Source organism: Metarhizium album (genome assembly GCF_000804445.1).
Source record: "Metarhizium album ARSEF 1941 chromosome Unknown scaffold_34, whole genome shotgun sequence".
NCBI lineage: Eukaryota > Fungi > Ascomycota > Sordariomycetes > Hypocreales > Clavicipitaceae > Metarhizium > Metarhizium album.
Genome location: NW_024467608.1, coordinates 98092 through 117967, shown reverse-complemented (window position 1 = coordinate 117967; position 19876 = coordinate 98092). Strand labels below are relative to the sequence as shown.

The following is a 19876-nucleotide window of genomic DNA, read 5'->3' as shown; positions in this document are numbered from 1 at the left end:
CCATCCACCTCTCTGCGGCACCCCTCCCGCGTCGACAACTGGGGGTTTTTTTGCAGCGCTGATTGGCTGGCTCCTGAATAAATCCGCTGGAGTGATTGTTGTGCGCACGCCGCCGCGCCAGCCAATCTCGAGTCCTTGACTCGGGGTTGGACAGGACAGTGTCAGCAACAATTGCTGTCTACGGCGTCAACACGGAGCACCAGTTGCGTGATTGTACCTGGCATTCCTCGACTTGCTGCCGCGTTGATAGCCGCCGCGTCTTATGGATACCACTCTGTGCTTCGTACTTGTGTTATTGTATGTGCAAGTACGGAGCATGTTCAGATGGAGAAAAGAGGACTAGACGCTCACTGTGTTTCCCGGTCGCCTGGCCGGGTGCTAGTTTCGTCGTGCATGAATGAGAATGCATCTACGCTGTACAGAGCAATGTGACCTACCTACCCTTGAGACTTGACACACACACACACACACGGTGATAAGACGCGTTGGCTTGGAGGGGGGGGGTAAATAACAATAGAATGCTGCCCACCTCCACGGAGTATGGCGCCTGTTTACTCCGTAGTTTGTGTCATTTTGATATGCAGGTGGATGTGGCGTCCCAGAGCTGCCCTTTCTAACTTACTATGTACTTAATGTAGTTAGTACCCAGTCACATCTGAGAGTCATGTGCCTTGTACGGAGAACAATCAAAAGGTCTCACTCGACACCGGCCTGCATCCTCATCTCTACCAGTCTACCGTGTATTCCGTGCACTCAACCCCAAACACGTGCACTAGCACCTGGGGCTGGAAAAGGGACCTTTTGCCATGTCAGCTGACTGCTAATAATGTACAGCACGACCGCCAACCAAAGTGCCGGCGGGGTGGCAAAATAACCCGCAGCCATTCCTTCATTCACATAGCTCGACCCCTTGCGAGGCAGTGCCGAATGATCATTGGCTCACATAGGTCGATGGGTGATGGATGCGGAGCTTCTAAACGCAGAATGGACCGTACCTACAGGGTAACTGCGCGGGTAGTAGAGCCATGCCACCCTTCCGTCTGGGAGTGCCTGCCAACAGGCGTAGAGCATGTAGTACTAGTACTTACTGTATTTGCCTTGCAAAATTCAGCGTCATCCACGGGAATAGTTGGGTCTACCCTACCCACCTTGTCGCTGTGGACCCCAAATCCACTAATGTCTGGTAAAATTACTGTGCTTCGCCCACAAGCTACTGAAGTACTTAGGCAAGCACGTACATAAGGACTTACCTCTTGTACCTCTTAAAGGTGCAGAGCACGGAGTAGCGTATTGGCAGATCCAAGGCATTTCTCTCCGCATTTTCCGTCCAATGTCAACCACCTACAGAGTAGCTCCAATCCTATCTCCCCTTTTCGCCTCTAGGAACTAGTTACGTATTGAGAACAAATTATTACGAGCTACTGCCCTGCGGACTCGTACGGAGCACTGCGATGACATGTCATGTTGTCGGTGCTCCGTATTGTGCACTAGTATGGACCGCCTACTGCGTACGGTTGTTGCTGGGCATACGTCACCATCGAGACCGAGTCCATTGAGGACCACCGGGTGGTCTTGCATTCGTCTTGGTGTTCTCTAAAATTGCCACGCGCCATGAAAGGACTTCCTCCAATGTCAGATGTCAGAAGGCGAGTCAGGTCGGCTCATCGGTAATTACAACGTCACCCCTCCCGAGACGTCTGACACGGACGAAACACTGTCCCTGCGAAGCTGCTGGGAGAGCGGACGGGGCACCTGGAAGGAATTAGGCACGGCAATTAGGGAGAAAAAAAAAAAAAAAAAAAAAAAAAGGTCCGGCCAAGCTCGACATTGAGCGCTGCGGTCCCCACAGCTGATTGCGATGAGTGACGTGAAGAATTTTTACTTATTTTCCACATGGGTTCAGACGGCTTATTCAACCAAATTGGCAAGGAAGGAAGTGAGACGACGAGCCCACCAGGGCACTTGAGCCAATGACGCAGAGCATGGCATCGCTTCCTGCGGACTTGTGCCCTATTGGTCCAAGTTCTTGGATGTACAGTACGGAACAACCTGGGGACCTACCTATCTGGGGTACTTGGTACGGAGTAGGTACGTATTTAATTTTCTTCTTGGGGACTCGGTGGATGCGAAGCAGCTGCTCAACCAGTCACCCAGTCCAACGGACGAGCATGCAACACCACGGAACATATAGTTACCTGGTGACCTTGTTGCATCCACCTCTGTCGTCCAGTCTCGAAAAGTGTAATTGCATGTGCTCTCTCATATGGACCGAGCCACTGGGAGTAGAGGACGGAATAGGCACTTGGTCAGCCGTGAGGCGTCTCGAACGAGGCTGTTATTTGATCGGGTAGTTTACTCCGTGGGCAAAGAGAGAATGCACTGAATAAATAAACCAAACTAAAAAGCAAACCCAAGTGTCAAAGCGTCCCGTCAATAGTATGACCACTGCTGCCTCAGCATCCGCCCGGCTGGGTGGCAGGAGCAACGGGCAAAGGGTGGCGGCGGATTGTGATTTCGTGCAAGCTGCAGACGGCGCAGGCGGAGGACGGAAAAACGCGGTGGCTGTCCTCCGTAGGCAGTAGAATGGACCTAATGCGCAGCGCTTTTTCTGTTCTGTCTGCAGTCTGGGCTGAGGCCGAGTCGGCGGGAGAAAAGTCTGATGACGGTGGCACTGGGCACTGGCACTGGCACTGCCACTGCCACCCCGCGCCCCTCCTCCGATCCCATACTGTGTACTGCAGTCCGTATTGACAAGGCGAGCACAGTACCCCGTACGGAGCACGTACGCTTTCTGGTGAGTTCAGTAGTCGCGCTTGGGGATCAGGTCAGTGGCGGCTCCACATGACCCTTGCTCCTCGACTTCCTAGAGTCTTGTGAATCACCGCAGCATGCCCGCTGACGCACCCACGGCAACACGGTCGCGCTGCACGCCAACATGCCAACGCGCATGCACCACACCCAAGACATCCGCTTGGCCCGACACCCCAATCCGTTAGGTGCTGCGGCTCTCTCTCTAGTCTCTAGTCTCTAGCCAGGTGGTGAGAGTGCCGCTTGCAGGCTGCAGGCCACGGGCGTAGCCAAGCAACCATGCCGACCTGCCAAGTTCTCCAGTGCCCTGACCAGCCCGGCCCGGTCTCCCAGACCAGCATTCCACCTCGCCTCGGCGAATCAGCACCTGCACATGTCGGTGTCTTGTGGAGCACGCGCTCCAATGTCCTCCCTAGTCTCCCCATCTGCGCCAAATACTACTCCATACTAAGTACTTCAGTACTCAGTACGATACGGAGCACAAGGCGCGTCCGCCTGGCAGGAACCAGAGTGGTCCAGCCACTGAGCAGGCAGAGGGTCTACTTGCAATTTGGCGCACAAGGCAAGGGACAGGCGGGGATTTTTTTATTTTAATTTTTTTAATAAATAATAACTACGGAGTAATAGCAATGACAAAGACAGAGAGACCGCCTCAATACACGGTATTCTGCGACGTCACGCTAATACCGCCCTGTACCCGCCAGGTGCCGTACACCGTCAAAGCTTTTTTTTTTTTTCCAAACGCCCATTCCCCAGTCCCCATTCCCTTTCTTCACGTCCTGGACAACCTCTCAACGTTGAACGTATCGTCCCGATACCCGGCTCTGCCGCTTGTGAAAGCGCCATCCACGACGGTTGGAGACGGCTTCTTTGACCTCTTTTGCTGGGCCTGTCATGTTACTATGTACTCCGTACGTCTATCCTCAAATGCAGGCGCTCTCGCTCGACTGGTGCGTCGGAATTCGAATGCCCAGCTAGGTACCTCCCTACGTACTTCCTACTCATACTTGGTACTAAAAAGGTAGGTCAACTGGTGGTAGTACTAGTACGTAGAAGTACTCCTTGTAGCGAGCCCCAGCCCAGTCTTCATTATTTACGGGACCCCACGCGCTACAAGGTTGAACACACCACACCACGCCACGCCACGCCACAGGCCACAGACACCACACACCACCTACCTAGTGCTCCGTAATACCAGCTCCTTCCTGCCTGCTCCTGCTCCTGCTCCTGCCTCCAATGTCCAGGTAGGTGCGTAGGTGCTGGCTGAACTGGACTGTGGGCTGGCGCATGCAAGCCTATGCCCGGCCTGCCCTTCATTCTATTATGCGCCACCACACCAGCCGTCCACCAGCCGTCCACGCTTTATCACACCCCGTCATCCACCGTCCACCATCCGCCATCCACCATCCCATTCTTCCTCTTTTCGGCCTCTCTTTCTCCTTCTCGCTCACTCTCTCTCCCTCACTCTCTCCCGTCCTCCTCTCCTCCTCTCACTCCCGCCCCTCGCTCCTCCACGGCATTCCGAATCCGCCGACTTTTCGACAACCTCGTCACGAACCCCGTCGCGGCTCGTCGACTCTCGGATTCAGGTCTTTCGCGCGAGTCTCTCCTGCCGCCTCCTGCAACCTGCCCAGTCTCGCTGTGTTGGAAGCTCTGTTGTGTACCCTGTGTCGTTTGTAGTGGCCAGTTTGCTCTCGGCCGCCCCCAATCACCCGACATCGCCCCTGGGGTTCGCAGCATTACGCTCTACCTATTGGAAGCCTTTCTCCGCTTGAGGTGAGTCTCGACGTGAAAAAGAGCACTCACGTGTATCCGTGTCGAGTTTCGTCGGCCGTGGTTCCCACGCGGTTGCTTGGCTTTGGCACTGAACCAAGGGACCTGAACACCAACGGTCAGGGATGGCCGCTGTCGTTTCCAGCTCCCGCGGGCTCAACAATACACCATATCCTGTTATGCAAGTGTATTGGCCAAGCAGATGGATGGGCCCTTGCGAACTTTCAAAGGGGCCCCGTCCAAACGCAAACGTTGTCGATACGCCGCCCCCCAATCAACCACTTGAAAATTGAGCACCAAGACGATTGTCAACTAACACCACTTCAACAGATTGCTTCTCGCTCTACTCACTTCCCCCTCGCTTTGTGTCGTGTCAGGTGCTACGGTGGACAGGAATCTGATCTTCTTGCACCACTCGAACATTGCGATCCCCTCGTCGTTTGAACCGAGTTTCGTCAGCAAACATCATTTCCGCCGCGTCTGTTGTCGACCATCTTTCCTGCATTGAACGTCTAGGCTATATTGTCAAATAATACGGCAGTAGAGAATAGGCATTAAATGGCTCAACGGTCCTGAAACAGAACCATCTGTTTTCCTCCCCCCCTTTTCCCATTCTTTTACAACGTTAATTGTTCCCGATTGGTCACTTTCGGAGACGTCGACATCTTTTGCCGCTTGTCTGTATTGACGAGTCCAGCCTTCCGACCAAGGTCCCCGTCGATCTTAGTCGGGTCCTCGCCCTTGACACCTTCATAATGCCGGGTGGCGTGTGTGCCGTCCTCGATTACGAGGTCGACATGATGGCAGAATACGTTACTGAAATGGCTGTGCGCGTCGTCACTCCTGATGCTACAATCACTTCTGGATTTCGCAAATTTGTTACCCAAATTCTTACCTCAACACGGCTTCCCAGTACTACGATCTTGCTGGGTATGAATTATCTTGCCAAGCGAATCAACGCCATGAAAGGACATGGCCTGTACGAGGCATCCGAAGGCCAAGTATGGCGATATTTAACTGTATCGCTCCTCTTGGCAAGCAAATTTCTCGACGACAACACGTTCCAGAATCGATCTTGGTCTGAAGTCAGTGGCATTCCAGTGACGGAGCTGAATACTTTGGAGTTTGAGTGGGTCCAAGCCATGGGCTGGAGACTATATGTCAACCTTGACCTCAGCAAGGACTACCGGGCTTGGCTAGAGAACTGGCGTGAGTGGCAGCAGATGAAGAAGCGACAGGCAGTCCAGGCAAATCGCGAAAGACTCGCCTCCCTCGTACCTGCCATCGACACGGAGCTCGCAAGATACAGCAGCAACCGCCAATCGCCGCATTCGCGCTATTTGCAAGAACAGGTTGCCGAGTACGACCGTTACCAAGCCATCAAGGCCCAACAGCAGACGTACCGATCCCGCGATGCTACATGGGCTCACAACCCGTGGAATGCCCCATTGACACCACCCGACTCTGGGTACGGCACTCCGGAGTATGTCATGTCTGCTACGTCCAGTAACGCTCGCTATAACGAATGGTTTGCTCAGGCCGCTGCACAGTATAGCAGCCGATACTCCCAACCACCTACCCACGGCTCCTTCTATCAGCATCGTCAGACGCCTTACTGCTCTCACTATTCCTATAATCATGGAGGGTGGGACCACGGGGTTGGTGAATGCAGCTGCCCTGGCTGTGTTGGTTCCATGAAGCACACGCCGTTATGTCCCGTGGATATGGCCAACAGGTGGTAAGCTGATACGAGAAAAAACCCCCAAAAAAACAAGGAGAGAAAATTTCAGTTTTATCTACCGGACCCTCAATCAAGGAGACAGTACTTTTTCATTCCCCTCGCGACTACAAGTCGTGGGAGGGGGGCTTCAAATGTTGAAGTTTTGTAATGGCTACGGATTTTCGACGCGTGTTTTAAGAACGACTCTTTTCTTCAGATACCCCAGCATGACCAAAAAAGACGCAAAAAGGTTTCACGCGATCAGCTTGTGGTGGTATATTCTTTTCTTTTATGGCTTCTCTCTTTTTTTTTTATTGGTATGATTGCTGGCCTTGGAACTCGACCCATATACGACAGATGACCTGCGCTACGAACTGCAATAGATCGGACGTGTGCGGTCAGACCTCTACTGGCATATAGTCGAGTTGCAAGCCTCGATCAGCCCGTTCTTCCTTGGTACAAGTTATTAATCGGCACACTGCGGCGTTTTGGCTTTGACACATTACGGGAACGGGGCTCGATCCTCTATAGAAGTTACATTTACACGGCTATCACGGGTGTTTTGCGACTTTCGATTTTGATTGCGGGAAGACATTTACCTCGCCATGATACCATGTCTGGCCAGCTACGATAGCCCTGAGCAACACGGGCGATACTGATCGGTCACTCTGTTGTCAGCATCCTCGACCCCATGGTATTGCACGTTGTTCGTCCCAGATGAAAATTCGAGCGGCTTCGGCAGCATCAGAGTAGCTTGGGATTGCCTTTTGCCTTTTTATCGGCGTAGCGGTTGCTGCGGTGACTTTTTCATTTTCATTTGTTGTTACGACGTCCAAGGACACGCTTGTCATCATACATGGGACTTGTCAAACCGACGAAACGATTTTGCGTCTACGCTGGGATCAAATGACAACGCCACAGTCAAGGCGTTGCTGCACCCTTTCCAGCAGATGGACGCCTTCATGATGCAGTATAGAGACAAGAAAAGTTTGGGAACAGTATCTATTGCATTATGCCCTTCAACTGCGGAAGTAACTAGGATGACAAGAGGGACAAAAACATTTGGGATTCTTTTCACTTATGAGACGGTTATGCATTACTTTCAGCGGATAAAATGGGACTTCGGGTAGGTTGCTCAGTCTATATCGTTAGGCTCTTGGGATTCGTTTCTTTCTTGACCTCTTCTTTCCCTTTCATTCGCATTCTGCCTCGGAGCTTGGTGAATAGCCAGCCGTGGGCTCCGTTGGCCTGGCTCAATTGGCATAGCGCAGCTTCGGTGGTTGTCTTTCTCCCGACGATATTAGATGTTTGTTTTTCCCTCCCCATCATGGGCTGGCATATAGTAGACGCCTTTTTTTTCTTTTCGGATAAGGAGTTCTGTGCGTCTAGGTTTAATGATCAATTTGCTTGGTGTGGGGACATGAAGTGGGTGTATCCTCATCAGATGGATTTCAATTCATGACTTGAATTTGAGCGTTCCTGTTTTTCTGTGGGCGAGGCAATTCTGCGCTGGTACGGAGTACTCGGCTGGCTTTTGTCACAAACTGTCGTTCGCTTTGCGGAACACGGGCTGGCAGCTTTATCCATGTGTTTCTCGGGATTGTCGACAAGAATGGTGGTTGGCTTGGTTGGCCACGGGGCCATGGACCTGGCAACCGTGGCGGTCTTCAGACGACTGGGTTGCTCGAGAGGCATCACGTGAGAAGGCCGCACCTATAGGTACCATTAGAGGCCACTTTGATGAACAGCATTAAAAAAAAGACTGAATTTGCTGCAAACTATCGATCTCCGATGGTTTATGAGTGTGGACATGGGTGGCGAGATTGGCGTAGGATGGATGACCCGAGGGCATCTCTCGACCGGCTGATTCTCGGAACTGCAAAGGGCCTTTTTGGACGACGAGACGACCCCATCCCGCGCCTGTCTGGGTTGAAACCTGACGGTCGGATGACGGCCAGTATCGTAAAAAAAAATACACTTCACGTCGCACCAGTAAATCAGCTATCCTGATTCCCGACTCGTCCAGAGAATTGATGTCGGAAAAGAAGGATTTTTGATTCCCCCCAACAACAGACAACAATAACGGACGTCGACGACAGATCCCCCGTACCGATTCCATCCCGATCGACAAATGTACCGTGGGAAGCTCATCTGGCCCTGCCAACCGTCGCGCCCTCGTACACCCCGTACTCGGCACAATCCGTAACCCTTGCCCCCTCGCCATCCGCCATCATGTCCAGGTTCGTGCCGGGCGGCACGATCAACGCCCCCCGCGACCACGAGGCGGCGGCGGCGGCGACGGACGAGCCCAAGCCGCCGCGGGCACGACCAGCCACGAGCACCGAGTGGGAGGCCGTGCAGCAGGAGCTGGACAACGACAGGAGGAGGCGCGAGGAGCAGAGGCGCCGGGCCGCCGCGGCGGGCGAGGGCGAGAGGAGCCTGTACGACGTGCTGCAAGCTAATAAAGGTGCGTTTCTTCGGGGGCTCTCCCTGGCCGGGGTTGAGCTGGGGCCGGTGCGTGGAGGGGATTCCTCGACGGTGGATGGATCGTCCGGACGGCTGACGCTGCTTCTTGCGGCTGGGCTTAGCGGCCAAGCAGGCTGCTTTTGAGGAGGCGAACAGGATTCGGAACCAGTTCCGGGCGCTGGACGACGACGAGATTGAGTTTCTGGACGAGGTCGTTGCGGCGAGGAGGATGGAGGAGGAGCGGGTGAGGCGGGAGACGGAGGACGGGGTGAGGGCGTTTAGGGAGCTGCAGAGGAGGACCGGCGGCGGGGGCGCGGCCGACGGGGAAGAGGGCGAGGGCGAGGGCGAGGGGGCCGAGGACTGGGCCGCCGGGGGGAGGAGGAAGAGGAGGAGGAGGAGGGAGGAGAGGGAAAAGGGGGTGGTGAAGAGGAGGGCGGATGAGGGCCAGAGCGTCAAGGCGGCGGCTGCGAGTGCGAGTGCGAGTGCGAGTGCGAGTGCGAGTGCAGAGGCGGAGGAGGCGTCGAGGCAGGGCCAGGCCGCCAAGTCTGCTGCGCGAGCGGTCGAGAAGCCGGACCGGAAGGGCGCCCTGGTCGACTACGGCTCGGATAGCAACGACGGATGACCGTTGCGGCGGAACATGTGCACGGATGGGGGTAGCGAGTGAGCCTTTTGTTTCAGTCGTGTTGAGTAGATGGTGGTGGTGATGCCAAACGGCCGTGGCCCCCGTGATTGCCCTCCTCCCCCTTCGCCCCCTTTCCCTTCTAGTATAGAGTTACCCAAGCAGGCGATTGGGTGGGTGCGTACATGGCATACAATACAATCAAGATATGGTACAAGTCGCTGTGGTGTCGATTCCATGTTCCCGCCTCCAGCACAGCCTAGTCATCGTCCAGGTTGCCTACGTTGGGGCCCCTGGGCTTATCGTCGAATGAACCGACTCCCCATCTCCAGAGACGCCTGAAGCTGCCCTTGATCCACCCCTCGACTTCTTCCTCCGGCACGGCAATCTTGGCCGCGCTCTCCTCGTCCCGGGGCTGGATTTCGAAGCGTCTCATGCGCTGTGCGATTCGCGCATCGACGACCATGGGGCTCGCCCAGATTCGCTCCTTTTTAGGTCTGGACGCTGCCTGCTTCTCGTGCTCCTCCTCCGCGGCGGGCTCCTCTTCCTTCCACGTGTGCTTGGGCCAGTCCCGCTCCTCCTGCACCAGGAGGAGCTGCTGCTCGTACTGGCCGTCGTGCTCACGGTAGTCGCGGGCGGCGGCGAAACAGACGGCGGCGACCTGGCGGCCAATGTCGTCGGCGAGCTTGCGGCGATTGAGGAAGCGGCCGAGGCGGACAAACGTTTGGGTGAAGCCCAGGCGATGTGGAAACGCGATGACCGCCGAGGGCGGGAACTCGGCGGGGACGTGGACGGGCAGAGAGGCAGATTCGTAGTCCCCCGTGGTGTTGTGCGGGCGGGGCTGCGGCGGCCGAGACGGCTTGTCTTGCTTCTTCTGCTCCTCCGCCTTTGCTTCGGCGGCCTTGTCGTCGGCCGAGGGGGTTTCAGAGTCGGACTTCGTCTCCGAAACAGGCTCCGGTTCCGGTTCCGGCTCCGGTAGGGGCGGCGGATCCAAGGGACCGAGCCAGCCCTCGTGCAGACCGCGCACATACTCCTTCCAGGCGTGGCGCCCGATGACGATATCTCCCTTGACGCCGTCGTACTCCTTCAGGCCCATCTTCCTTCGCAGGTCCTCCACGATGGAATCGTCTGTCTTGGGAATCTCCTCGCCCGGACGCTCATGCGCCATTCTCGACCGTCGAATCCTTTCGGCCACTGCCGCCCGCACGTCGCCCTGCTGCCTCCCCTGGACAAACTCCCAGTCCAGCCCGGATGCCGACAGCACGGGCTTCACATACTCGATGAAATGGTCCTGAGCGACGCGCAGCCCATCGCCGGGCGGCGCCTCCAGGTAGACGGTGAGCTTTCGGGGTAAGGCGTTGGCAGACCCCAGCAGCTCGCGGGACAAGGGCTCGACGGCGCGCCGCCATTTTGCAGTCGCGCGGTTCTTCTCACGCTTGTCGTAGATGATGGCCGTGGTGAAGGCGCCCGTGACGGCCCAGAATATCATCCAGTTCCGTGAAGGGAGCCTTTTGGGGAGTGCCGGAAGACCGAGCATTTTGAGGGCCGGGTTGCGAGGTTTCCGAGGCAGACTTGTGGCGGCAGAGGCCTTTTCTACTTTCTGCTGGTTGTCCATTTCGACCGCCCATATGCGAGGAACAGATGCAAATTTCTCAGGGAAACGAGCAGAATTAAAAAAAGAAAAAAAAGAAGAAGGGATTCGTAGAAAGTGGTCGTTGGCGTTTGTGACGCCGTGCCGACACGTAGAGCAGCAGAGTGCTGGTTAGGGATGTCGTTGTCGATGCTGATGCTGGGGTTGGAAAAAAAAAGAGGTGCGATAAGATAAGGAGGATGTGGCGCCCGATTAACTAAGTTAAACCCGGAATGGAAAAACGGTCGAGCTTCTTTAAGCTCCCAGTTCAGCGCACCATGTTCCTCAAAAACAGCACGCCTTGTGCATCTCCTCAAGCTCCATCCAATTCCCGTCAGGAGAAGACGGCCTCACTCCGCCAATGGCCATCGGTCGCCATTTTTGCTTCTTAGAGACTGCAGTTGCAGACAGAATCGCGGATCATGTCCCCGATGCACGCTACGGGGAATATGGGAACGGCTCGTGTAGCTCTTCTGGGCGGAGGCGTTGTTACGTTCGTCTGGGGGAGTGCGATTTCGTCGGGCACGATGTTTATGACCGAGTCCGGGCCTGTGGCATCGTACCCGTAGAGCATCTTGCATCGGATTCACCACGGGACTGGTCCCTATGTGCATGGATTCCATGCAGGGAGCCACGCGGAGGGCACACGCGAAGCACCAAGCAAGCATGTTTTCTCCGTGAAGGCGGTGGATTGACGTGCCATGGCAAGGCTACTATTGGAGATGTGGACTTGCTGGACAATGTGTTGACGAGTAGTGGATGGATAGATGGACGAAACAGGATCTCATTGGCATGAGATGAACCGTCATGTCTGCCGCTGAGCCAACCAGGAAATGAATGCCTCAAGTCGAAGTTTCAACAATCCTAGACGGCATTGATGATTTGGTATTGTCATTTATGCATCAAGCACAAATGGTTGATAATTGTTGCCTCGAGGACGAAGCAATTTGCGTGGTATGACACAGCTACAGCTTCACATCGCATCCTTCTTCCCCGGGGTGGCACGATAAAAAGCGAGTCCAATGCCGGAACACATATGACAGACAGACCTGGGCGCGCTGTTGTCCGGTCTGTGGATGGAGATGGTGGAGGAAGATGAGCTGTAGTGTGATGAGCCTGCAGTTTAAATTGCCCGTGGGCACGTCAAGTTGTCGTGAGCGGCTAAAGGAAGACGGAAACTCATGCACACCGTGACAGCTATTTGGGGCCTTCGGAGCATACGGGTAACGTGGAAGGTGGTCGGTGAGCACGAGAAACGGTGGAGAGAGAAGAGGCGCGTCAAAAACCTTGAGATGTCGGCTGCGGAGTCAGCTGCATGTGGCGGCCCGCTTCCGCCCTCAGATTCTTGAAAAGGCCATTCACTGCGCCGGACTTTCGAAGGCTTTGGAGCAACCTGTCAGGTCGGGACTGTGTCCGCTCGTCTCTCTCCTCGACTGGCGGTCGAGAGCTGCACAAAACCTGATGTGAACTGACGAGCCAGGCCACGATGCAGTCAGTGACGGGTCAAGCCATACATACTAGCAGTACAGTACTACTACCAACTTGAATGCTCTCTCCACGACAGAGTGAGACGTACATGGTTATGTTATGATGCACAACGGACCGCGCTTTGATACCGCTCTGGCCTCCAGCGGCTACTCCCACCAATGGCTTGTTGGTCCAGCAAATTGATTGACTTGCAAGTGAGCAGTGAAGCCAACCGGCATACGGCGTTGTGACATGAGAAGGCTTTCCGATGCCGAAAACAGATGGTCGTGCTCGAGTGCGTTGGAGGGCTGCAGGTTGACCGCCCCTCAGCCCGAACTCGAAGGAGGAAACTGTCCTGCTCCGTGATTTTCGTGACGGTGAAGCTGCCGCACGTGCGCAATTGACAGCTTTTGCAACCACGACAAATAAAGAGCGGCAAATGTGTCAGAAAGCACCCGCTTAGCGACCTACCTTGGCAGTTTCGCCCATGGCATGGATGCAATGCAGATGAAAATGAAGATGAATGACGGACCCCTGATGATGCATTATGGGTGACCGACCGGCTGGCCGAGTGCCCTGAGTTGCTGGCGCCACCGCCGCACTCTCCCATTCCAAACCGGAAAGAAGCACCTGGGTGAGGTTCCACCGCGCCTTCCTTGACCTGGCGCTAGCTAAGCACTGCGCACTCGTCCCAATCGTCCCCTTTTAACTGTCCCTCCAACTGCGGCCCTTGACCTTGGTCCCTCACCGAGTCACCACCACGCTGCCGTCGTTGTCCGTCAAGTCTATCCTCGATTCCTCCCCCCCTCCCCCAGGACAGCTCGGATCGTCGCGGCCATTGCCATCACAATCGTCAATCCCCATCATGGATCCCAACGGCAATCGCTTGCATCTCAACTTTGGCAACAATGACCGCCTACCGGTAAACGACCGAGCCTACCCCACGACACCATCAACATTTCCCCAGCCCGTCTTCCCACAGCCCAACGCACAGCAAGCCCAAGGAGGCCTTCAGCCGCAACAGCCGCCCTATGCCGGCGGCTATGCTCCTCAGGGCTACTTTGCGCAGCCCGGTGCCGCCTATCCTGCCGCCTATCCTGCTCAAGCCGGTAACAACGACTTTGCCCACGCCCAGAATGGCTACTATCAAGCAAGGTCCAATACTCCCGGCACCAACGACCCAAACACCGGCCTAGCCCACCAGTTTTCTCATCAGAATCTTGGCGGTGCCGCACGAGTTGCTCCGAGGGGGCCCTCGCCCTCACAGCGCCCACGAACAGCTGGTACCCAGCCTGGCGCCTATACCAGTTACTCCAATGCGAATGCGCCGCCTCTGCCTTCTCAGTCCGTGCCCGTCGGCGGTGAATTTCAGGCCGCCCCCGAGAGAAACCCGGACCGCTATGGCACCAACGCCAACAGCAACCAGAAGAAATGCTCACAGCTGGCTGCGGATTTCTTCAAGGATAGTGTAAAGCGAGCCCGTGAGCGCAACCAAAGGTACGTCCCGCACATACACACGCCCTCGAGCATTTCTTTCTTATTCACACCTCAGATGCGGCTGTTACTGTTCAAACTCTTCCTGACACCCCATTCTAGACAAAGCGAGCTGGAGCAAAAGCTTCACGACCCTTCACAGAGTGCCACCAGGAAAGAGCAGCTGTGGTCGACCGCTGGCCGCAAGGAGGGACAGTATCTGCGTTTTCTGCGAACCAAAGATAAGCCTGAAAATTACAACACAGTCAAGATCATTGGCAAGGGTGCATTCGGTGAGGTCAAGCTCGTGCAGAAGAAGGGAGATGGCAAGGTTTATGCCATGAAGTCCTTGATTAAGACGGAAATGTTCAAAAAGGACCAGCTCGCTCATGTGCGGTCTGAGCGTGATATTTTGGCCGAGTCTGACAGCCCCTGGGTTGTTAAGCTCTACACCACCTTTCAGGACGCTTATTTCTTGTACATGCTCATGGAGTTTTTGCCAGGTGGTGACTTGATGACGATGCTCATCAAGTATGAAATCTTCTCAGAGGACATTACTCGATTCTACATTGCCGAAATCGTTCTTGCTATTGAAGCAGTTCACAAGCTCGGTTTTATTCACCGGTAAGCCAGCTCTCCTCTTCATCTGTTTGCCTGTCAATGTGATTATTTTTCCTTTTCCTTTTCCCTTCCTTTTCTTTGGAAAAAAGAAAAAAAAAAGAAAACCTAACCCACCCACAGAGATATTAAGCCTGACAACATTTTGCTGGATCGAGGTGGTCACGTCAAGCTGACTGATTTTGGCCTTTCCACCGGCTTCCACCGCCTACACGACAACAATTACTACCAGCAGCTTTTACAAGGGCGATCAAACAGACCTCGTGATAGGAACTCTGTTGCCATCGATCAGATCAACCTTACCGTCAGCAACCGTTCTCAGATCAACGACTGGAGACGGTCAAGAAGACTTATGGCCTACTCCACCGTTGGTACGCCTGATTATATCGCCCCGGAGATTTTTACCGGCCATGGGTACTCATTTGACTGTGATTGGTGGTCCTTGGGGACTATCATGTTTGAGTGTCTGGTTGGGTGGCCTCCGTTCTGCGCTGAGGATAGTCACGACACGTACCGTAAGATTGTCAACTGGAGACAAACGCTGTACTTTCCAGACGACATCACCCTGGGTGTAGAGGCCGAGAACTTGATTCGAAGGTTAGACACTCTCTTTGACTTCCCTGTCAAGCACCCGACTAATAAATGCATTCATCTTTAGCATGGTTTGCAACACCGAGAACCGTCTTGGACGCGGGAGCCCCGACGAAATCAAGAACCACGCCTTCTTCCGTGGCGTCGAATTTGACAGTCTTCGTCGCATTCGAGCTCCCTTCGAGCCTCGCCTGACATCCAATATTGACACCACCTACTTCCCCACGGACGAGATTGACCAGACTGATAATGCCACTGTTTTGAAGGCCCAGGCACTGCAGCAGGGCCGCCAGATTGAAGAGTCACCAGAGATGAGCCTGCCGTTTATCGGATACACCTTCAAGCGATTCGATAACAACTTTCGATAGGTGAGAAACCTGGCCTTTGGCATCGAAGTGGCGCGTGTTGCACGGGATTTGATATTTGGATGGAGGGAATGAGGGAATGGTTGTAGCAAAGCGCCTGGCTTTGAGAGCTGGCGTGGTATGTTGAATGGTCATACATGGATGCGTCACATTGCACAGAATCAATGATGAGCGGTTTATGTCATGTTTGAGTGCTTGTCGGGGACAACACGGTGATGGCAATGTACATGGGGATGAGAGACGTGGGCCATTTGAAAGTATCTTTACACGAGGCTAGTTTCGCGCTGGATGGATGGAGGCTACATAGCATGTTAATGCGTTGGTCCGTATTTTGTTGATGGGTATATGTGATGTTCCCCTTGTGGTCCGTTTCCTTGGATCGTGAATTTGCTCTGCCTAGAATTACATTTGGCCATTGAAGGCCTGTTGGACCCGCACCGTAGCCGTGCAGTGCATTCCTGCTGTCCTGATTCTTCCTTGACAGTCCTAGACTGCTGCTGACTCTGATGCTAGCTGCCCTTGACGAGGACGCCTTTGACGCATGATGGTGGTGTCGTCGTCGTCGTCGTCGTCGTCGTCGTCGTCGTCGTCGTCGTCGTCGTCGTTGTCAGTCTCGCATGGGCCCCTGTGACGATTGGGCAAGCTCCTTGTCCTGCCTGGCAGACGTTTCGACGGCAGGCCGCTCATCTCCTAGCAGCCAGCCCGGGGGCGGCATTGAACCTCTCCTCCCGCTCCGTCATGAACATGACCTGTATCCAGAACTCCTTGGCGTCGGGATCCCAGAAGCAGAAGCCCCGACCCTCTCTCTTGTCCAGCTCCCTCGCGGGGATCTTGAAGCCGACCGTCTCGTAGGGCTCGGCGGCCACGAGGAGGTACTGGAAGGTCTTGTCGGGCTCCTCGACGCGCTGGGCAAAGGCGTTCATGACCTGCCACTTGGGGCTCATGTCGGCGGCGGCCTCGGGGTACTGCAGCTGGAACAGCAGGCCCTGCTGCCTGGTGACGGGGTCCCGGATCTTTGTGATCTTGTAGCCCGGACGGCCAATCTTGACGGCGTTGCGGCGGGGCCCGCCGGCGAAGGAGGCGGCGACGCTCGAGGGCAGGCCCGTGGCCGGGTCGATGTTTGCCTTGCCCTCCTTTTGCTCGCGGGCGGCGCGGCGCGCGAGGTTGGTCTGGTGCTTCTTGCCCTGCGTGTGCGCGAGATACGAGCCGTCGTTTTGGTGCACCGTCAGGCAGAGCCGGCACTCGAAGGAGCCGACGTGGTTCTTGAAGAAGTAGGGGTCCTTGTCGAGGTCGATTGTCTCGAGGGCCAGCTTGCGCAGGCGCTCGCGGCGGTCGGCGTTGGTGGCGGAGTGGGAGGCGACGCCGCCGCCGCCGAATTTCGAGCCAGCACGATTCTGGTAGTCCATTCCGACGCTCCGCTCGTCGGCGAAGGGAGCTCGCTGGGGACGGATGCGGGATGGGAGATACGGGATATGGGATATTGGAGGAAGGACGGTTGTCAAGTCGACAAGAAAAGTCACGGGATTTCCACTTGGCTCCCGGCGGCCGGGCGGGCTGGAGGTGGGTCTTGGCTTGGCAGCGGGCCAATTGAACGGCTGAACGGCTCCGTGTCTTGCTTCGTCTTCGCACGACATGCGCCGCCTTCATACAAACAAGTTGGTGCCAAGGTGTCGACTGAACTTGAAGGATACCATAAGGCGTCCGGAGAGAACGTTGAGAACACGACGGGTCATGTCCCTTCTACTGTAGCTGTGAATGAGTGGCGGCAACTGACTTGATCCAGGGGCCCATTGCATCCATTGCATCTCCCAGAGCTCATGACGATGCATCCCGCAAAACCCGGAACCCAGAGCATTGTACGGAGCACGTACGGGCATTTGAATTGTACCTTCTCGAAACAACTCCACTCATGCACGGATTACCATGCCCGCACCCGGAGTAATGATAAAAAAGGCCCGTGGGTGAAGATGCTTCGTGCAGGGTGAAGCAATACAACAAGTATGTAATGGCAATTTTGAGTTTTGCCTGAAGGGAGCACCCACGTACCGGTGCATGGTGCTGATAAAACTCACGAGTCCAATTTGTCCCATATCGTGGTACGTTGCTGACGGCTTCTGCGCTCAGATGCACCCACACTCGATGGTTGCAAAGACGTTGATGAAGAGACGCTGAGAATTGACGGTTCCAGCGTTGCTACATCGACGCCTGCCGGAATGCTGCGCCGCTCGAGACCACCTTGCATGTCCATCCCCGTGATGAGGTTCACTAGCCGTCTTGTTCTGCGGAAATGGGGCCAATTTCAAGGCGCGGGTGGCGCGTCAAACACTTTTGGCTCGAAAGCGCCCGCACCAAAACAGGTAGCCAGCCTCTCGCCAGGAAGCTGTGGGTGTGCCAGCGTAGTGAGATATCTCGACCAAGGGGACCATCAGCTCAGCTCTTCTGTGGCCAGGGCCTTGTCGTGCCGACGACGCACTGATGCGCCCATCGTGGCCAAGCTACCAGCTGCAGCTGAGGTGCCCTCCTTCACCACTTCGCCCGGAATTGATGGACGGACTAAACGGGACAGGTCATTGCAGCATGAGCCAAAACAACGACCTTGGGCTGTGTCAATGGGCTGCCTCGCCCTACTAGCCCAAGGCTGAGTCGAGACTGGCAGACGGCGTTGACAATCCCATGTTGATGACCAAGCGTCTTTGCTAGCCGTTTCCATACGAGATCTTGTCGACATGGTTCACCACTTTCATTCGTCAGGAGCAATTGCCTGTCGACCAACCACGACTCTCGATGGGCAACCTGACCAAGGTGCGCCAGCCCTCATTTTACAACGTCTCAAATACGAGTACCGAGTACCGCGTTTGCCCTTTGCGTCGGGCTGTTGGCGGCGCTGATGCCACGTCCGTCGTACATGTGAATTGGCCAGGCTGGACCTGAACCGGAAGCCTGGGCCGCTCCGGAACGCCCGCCGGCAGTTGACTGTGGCTGTATTTTGCCCACGAGACTCGGAACAAGTTCCATATGTACGGAGTACCGCTCGTTGAACCGAGCTACGCAGACGGCCGCGCGGCCGTTTGAGATTCACGCCCTGCCCAACGAGAGGCTGATGCTTTGGGCCAGAGTCAATTGAGACGGCCTCCAAGTCAGCAAGCATTGACCATCGCCACCTGGGACGCGACAAGAACGACGCCCTTATCGAATGAGGCTAACTCGCCATGACAAGTTCAGCTGTACTGTCGGCCAACGTAACCTCTGCCAAGGTCAAGTCCTTCCCTCTGTCAAGGCCAGAAATGGATGCGCTCCCAGTCATCAGTTGCGGGGACGGGCATGCTTTGGGGACAGACGACCTGGGATGAAACATTCGTCATTCATGCATCGAATGGTTCTAGGTTGCGGATTTGACTTTCGGAAATTCTGACTTGTCGGAAGGGAGCACACGCCACCCTTTGGTCCGCGTGTTACTAAAGCCCGCAATGATCCAGTAGAGAGCCACCAGAATCATTGATTTGACGGCCATCTCCGGTAACAGGCTTAGCACGGCAGGACCGACATGTCGTCGTCAAGAGAAGCCTTTTCATCCAATTTTTGCATCAGCAACTGTGAAAGACCACCCGACGGTCGAGTGGATGCTCTCGTCGTCTGGCGAACTTGAGACTTGAAGGGACAGACGTTAGATTATGCGCCGAATCCCTCCGAACCCAATCCCAACAATATATTCCTGACATGACGCAAGCCGTCGCCGCTGGATTCGAAGCAGCATGCATGTGAGAAACTAGAACGCTGCTAGCTGCTGCGAGAACGCCGAACATCGACCGCCTACCTACCGTCATGACTGCTGACAAAAAGTAACTATGGTCACATGCTGAACTTGGTTCTGCTTGGCAACACAGGTCTGAACAAGCTGACAGACGTTTCTTGCCTGCCCATCAGATAGATACCAGCTGGTGCAAGCACAGACGGATGGATGGATTGACGGCCGATGTGACGATTCGTGAGAATGCCGAGCTGAAGGCGGAGCCCGGAGCGCATGCGCCCTTACACATTTGGCGGGTCACACAATAGTCTGAACTCCACGTTACTATGCTCGAGGGCCCCGGAAACTCTCATCTGTAGTAATATCACGTCTCTGGCGAAGGCCAAATCCAAGGCCAGCGATTCCCATGCTCCGGCGGTCACGAGGGGGGGCACTCTTTGACCGCAAGCTGCTAGACCCCGGGCTCGGGCTCAACCCCTGGTCCATGACGAGCATCCAACATTCTGCATGTGGACGTATGTACGGACTCGGAGTAGAATTGTGAATTGTGTCGGGAGCAATTGCTCGTTCGTACGTGGACATACGCAGAGAAGTGACC

The 19876-nt window shown here is 55.3% G+C and overlaps 5 protein-coding genes across 5 annotated transcripts; 3 read left to right on the top strand and 2 right to left on the bottom strand.

The window, feature by feature from the left end:
• Positions 1-5336: 5336 nt before the first annotated feature.
• On the top strand, positions 5337-6323 carry MAM_07661 (Cyclin PHO80-like protein; the record flags this gene model as incomplete). The annotated part of the gene is made up of 1 exon (XM_040826459.1): positions 5337-6323. The coding sequence occupies one exon, from the start codon at positions 5337-5339 to the stop codon at positions 6321-6323; it is 987 nt and encodes a 328-aa protein (XP_040675539.1).
• Positions 6324-8533: 2210 nt separating this feature from the next.
• On the top strand, positions 8534-9389 carry MAM_07660 (NEFA-interacting nuclear protein NIP30; the record flags this gene model as incomplete). Its single annotated transcript, XM_040826458.1, has 2 exons — positions 8534-8768; positions 8890-9389. 2 exons carry the CDS (start codon positions 8534-8536, stop codon positions 9387-9389), a joined length of 735 nt encoding a protein of 244 aa, XP_040675538.1.
• Positions 9390-9645: 256 nt separating this feature from the next.
• MAM_07659 (mitochondrial import inner membrane translocase subunit tim-54) lies at positions 9646-11001 on the bottom strand (the record flags this gene model as incomplete). Its single annotated transcript, XM_040826457.1, has 1 exon — positions 9646-11001. The coding sequence occupies one exon, from the start codon at positions 10999-11001 to the stop codon at positions 9646-9648; it is 1356 nt and encodes a 451-aa protein (XP_040675537.1).
• Positions 11002-13348: 2347 nt separating this feature from the next.
• On the top strand, positions 13349-15533 carry MAM_07658 (Serine/threonine-protein kinase domain protein; the record flags this gene model as incomplete). Its single annotated transcript, XM_040826456.1, has 4 exons — positions 13349-13980; positions 14080-14580; positions 14698-15171; positions 15233-15533. 4 exons carry the CDS (start codon positions 13349-13351, stop codon positions 15531-15533), a joined length of 1908 nt encoding a protein of 635 aa, XP_040675536.1.
• Positions 15534-16213: 680 nt separating this feature from the next.
• On the bottom strand, positions 16214-17164 carry MAM_07657 (Zinc finger, U1-type; the record flags this gene model as incomplete). The annotated part of the gene is made up of 1 exon (XM_040826455.1): positions 16214-17164. One exon carries the CDS (start codon positions 17162-17164, stop codon positions 16214-16216), a length of 951 nt encoding a protein of 316 aa, XP_040675535.1.
• Positions 17165-19876: the final 2712 nt, after the last annotated feature.